A 3,681-nucleotide genomic window follows, 5' to 3' on the forward strand; every position below is an offset into this window, starting at 1 on the left:
GTCATATTACCCTAATACATTTTATATAATACATTTTATAATTTATTTTATTTTATAGAAAACAGCCATAATGTCACAAGTTTTGATTAGAATAGAATAGAATTTCTGTCTTACTGTATACCTGTGTAGCACACAGAGCCTGCAGTGTGAGCATGGCCTTTAATATATTACCTCACAATAATTTAAATAGCACCTTCAATGTTTGCACCGTCTGTTTGTAATAATCTTGCACTATCTAATTTCCACAATTTCAGAAAAGATTTTTCCACAACTGTTTATAGGTTTGTGTTTTAATTAACATATATTCTTATTTTTATTTCACACAGGTTATGTACATTTCATATCTTTTATATGTCTTTTTTTCTAATTGATAAATGGGGGTGTAGGAGGGAACCCTTCTCATACTACAGTTTTAAAGCATTCATGTTGCATCTTTAAGCAACACTCTGTCTTTGTTTGGAGTATAAAACTGACACCCAAGGGGGTGGAGCCATCATATCTGATGCATTAAGGGAGGTCAGGCAAGCTAACTGCTAATCGTCTCAAGCATCATCTGCATCAACAAATTAGTGTCTCAGAGTGAATGTTTGATGGAGAACATTTTGAGATGCAGAAATCTGTTAACAGAGAGAAACAGGAACAGACTGTCTCTGGTTTTTATTTCTGCTGTAAAACCATAAACTTATCAAATCAGGGAGTCTCAAAGTCCCTCCTATAACAACTTTCCTTATCTGCCTGGACTTTTAGCCCATGCTCCTCTATCATGGCGATGAAACACTCCCTATAACTACACTCGTCATATGTGTACATCCTGCTGCCAATGCCAAAAAGAGTAATTAAGCAAGGTCCTATAGATATCTTTTTGGTCTTAACCTTTTAACAAGAGGTAAAGTTCCCCTTTCCAAAAAAGGGAAAGTCATGAATACATTCAACGGCATGATTTACAATTAAAAAACCAACCTTTTTTTTTTTTTTAAAGCACAAAGTGATTTTAAGTCACAAAATTATTCAGATAACAAATAGATAAACAGTGCACACATCTGTTTCTAGACAGAAATAGATCCACCTCAGATTACAAACCACAAGAGCATTTTCAGGAACAGGCTTATTTGTATTTGCGACTCCAAAACGCTAAAATACTGTGAAAACGCAGTGAAAAAAATCTGAGTTTACATGCTTGGGGACTGGAAACGCTGTAGTAAGCATAACAGGCCTGCAGGTGGTGCTATTGCTGTCTTGTCCAGAAGCCACTTTTGGTAGATCTCCACTTTAGTAGAGTTGGGCCAATCATCTGGTGTGTTGGTGAATGCTAAGAGCAGAAGTGAAGCAAAAGATGCTCATTTTGTTAAAGACAGTCACAGATTGAGCAGATTGAGCAGCACAAACGGTACTGTTGTATGCGCGAAGCGGAGCATGATGTCCCTGTTTCCACTGAAAACGACAGCTTACTGTTTACACAGCAACGGTGTTGCAGAAAATTTCCACTCTGGAGGCCGTTTTCAAAAGTTTGCGTTTTAGGTCGGCTAAAAACGCTGTTTCCATGTAAACAATACTTTTGCATTTTACCCTAAAACTGTGTCGTGTAAACAGCCCCTCAGACTCAGTTTAAAAAGTTGAAGGGAGACAGAGTGAACTCACTGTAACTGCTTATTTACAGGCTCCAGTTTAAACAGACGTCATGTTCATTATCAAACAGTAAAAAAGATTTAAACCCTGATGGAAAGAAGAGAGAGGAAAGGTTTGGACAGATAAATGATAATAAGAGACAGGAACTAATACTACTACTACTCTTCATCATCACTGTCATCATCATTATCACTTTCATCATCCTCATCATCATTTGAATAAGAAGAAGCAAAATAAGAAGAATGCTTTACTGTCATACAATTTCTAGCAAACTGTGTCAATTAACATGAACTACTTCTTCTTACTCTGTCTTACAGAGACCTTCACTGGTAAAATCTTGAGTGACTGATATTCCGATGTGTTAATGTATGGAAATAGCTTCTCTTTGGAACCAAAAAGGGACAAGATTGACCACCAGGAACTTTTTGAGTAGATGTGTATGTCAGTGAAGGTGTGTATGTGTGTGTTGGTATCAGGATCAGAGAACGACAGCTGTCCTTTGTCCCAGTCCAGATTCACTCTGATCCTCTGAGGACGATTCTTCACGGACAGATCAGAGTCAGGATGGGACGATGAGACTGCTCTGTATTTACCATTAGAGAACTGTATTTTAAATAATCTAGACTTTGTGAATCTCTCCTTCTGAACAGACCCTGATATCACACCCAGGCTCCAGTTCTGATTGTATCTAACCTCCACGTCCCAGCTGTGAGTCCCTGAGTCAAAGCCCTCAGAGCCCAGGACAGAGTCTAAAGTCCTCTCTGGATTCTCAGGAACTTTCTGTCTCCATCCTTGTCTCACTGAGGTCAGATCCTCAGACAGGATGAGTTCTGGACCAGCAGTGTTTGGATCCAGAACCACAGGACTGTAAGAGACCAAGTCCTTCATCTTGTTCCAGATGTTGAAGCTCAGGTTGCCCAGGTGTTTGGCCTGCTCTATCAGAGCTCCTGAGGGCAGCTGTGGATCCTCCAGCAGGGGGCGCTGCTGGACTCTTTCCACTGCAGCCTTGTAGTTTTTCAGGAATGAGACGTCTCCAGCTCTCAGCTGCTCCTCTGTGTCTCTGACTGTGTCTGAAAGAGCTGCTATCTCTCTGCTCAGAGCCTCCATCTGCTCCTTCATCCTCTGACTCTTCTGCTCCTCTTCCTCCCTCAGTGCAGACAGCCTGGCCTCCTCTTCCTCTTCTAGAAACTGATGAAGCTTCTTAAACTGCTCCTTAATCTGCCTCTCTGTGTGTCGGGCCTGGACCTGAATGTGTTGAGCAGTTTGATCAAACTTCACTTTAGCTCCTTCACAAACCTTTAACTTCCTCTTTAAGGGCTCCAGAGTTTCCAGAAGCTTCTTCTTGTGGTTTCCAGCAACTTCATCGATGGGTCTGAATCTGTGCCATCTGTGTTTTTCTGAATCTTTGCAGATGTGACAAACTGGCTCCTGATGGCTCAGACAGAAGAGTTTGAGTTTCTCAGAGTGCAGACTGCAGAGATCCTCTGAAGGTCTCTGACCTCTCTCCTGGAGGAAGCTCTCACAGAGATTCTTTAAAGCAAAATTAGGAGGTGGTGTGTCCCTCGGATGTGGCTTCCTGCAAACTGGACACTCTCTGTCCTCCTTCTCCTTCCAACTGCTCTGCAGACAGTCTTTACAGAAGCTGTGACAGCAGGACAGGATGACCGGATCTTTAAAGATTTCACGACAGACCGGACAGCTCAGATCTTCCTCCAGTCTGGACGCCATTCTGTCTGAGAGTGAAGCTGAAGACGCAGCAGGCACTAAGCTTCAGGAAGTCTCTCCTTGAGCCTTGAAAGTTTTTTCCAGTGTTCTCCTCCTGCAGCTGTCTGTCTTTGATCTGAAGATGAAACTGAGCATCTGTCTCTCAGTGCCTCTCAGCTCAGACAGGACTAATGAAAACCTTTTTCCTGGTTTTCCTTGGGTGATTCAAGTGGAGGGGCAGGAACATGTAGGATTGGCTCTTCTTTTTAATTGTTCAGTAAAGCCATAAAACTCTCTTATCAGTAGATTAAAGTCCTCTGTGAGGTTGAGGACAAAGGTTTATTTCTGTCA

The 3,681-nt window shown here is 41.7% G+C and overlaps 1 protein-coding gene across 1 annotated transcript; it reads right to left on the reverse strand.

The window, feature by feature from the left end:
• Positions 1-1,917: 1,917 nt before the first annotated feature.
• LOC141797397 (zinc-binding protein A33-like) lies at positions 1,918-3,354 on the reverse strand. The gene has a single exon (XM_074678712.1). It carries the CDS (start codon positions 3,352-3,354, stop codon positions 1,918-1,920), a length of 1,437 nt encoding a protein of 478 aa, XP_074534813.1.
• Positions 3,355-3,681: the final 327 nt, after the last annotated feature.

This window comes from Halichoeres trimaculatus, unplaced genomic scaffold (assembly GCF_033239565.1).
Source record: "Halichoeres trimaculatus isolate MK-OKI-2021-1 unplaced genomic scaffold, fHalTri1.1 fHalTri1_scaffold_9, whole genome shotgun sequence".
NCBI classification, from domain to species: domain Eukaryota; kingdom Metazoa; phylum Chordata; class Actinopteri; order Labriformes; family Labridae; genus Halichoeres; species Halichoeres trimaculatus.

Excerpts from the sequence above, each read along its gene's own strand:
- LOC141797397 (XM_074678712.1), bottom strand. The coding sequence starts at position 3,354 with ATGGCGTCCAGACTGGAGGAAGATCTGAGCTGTCCGGTCTGTCGTGAA.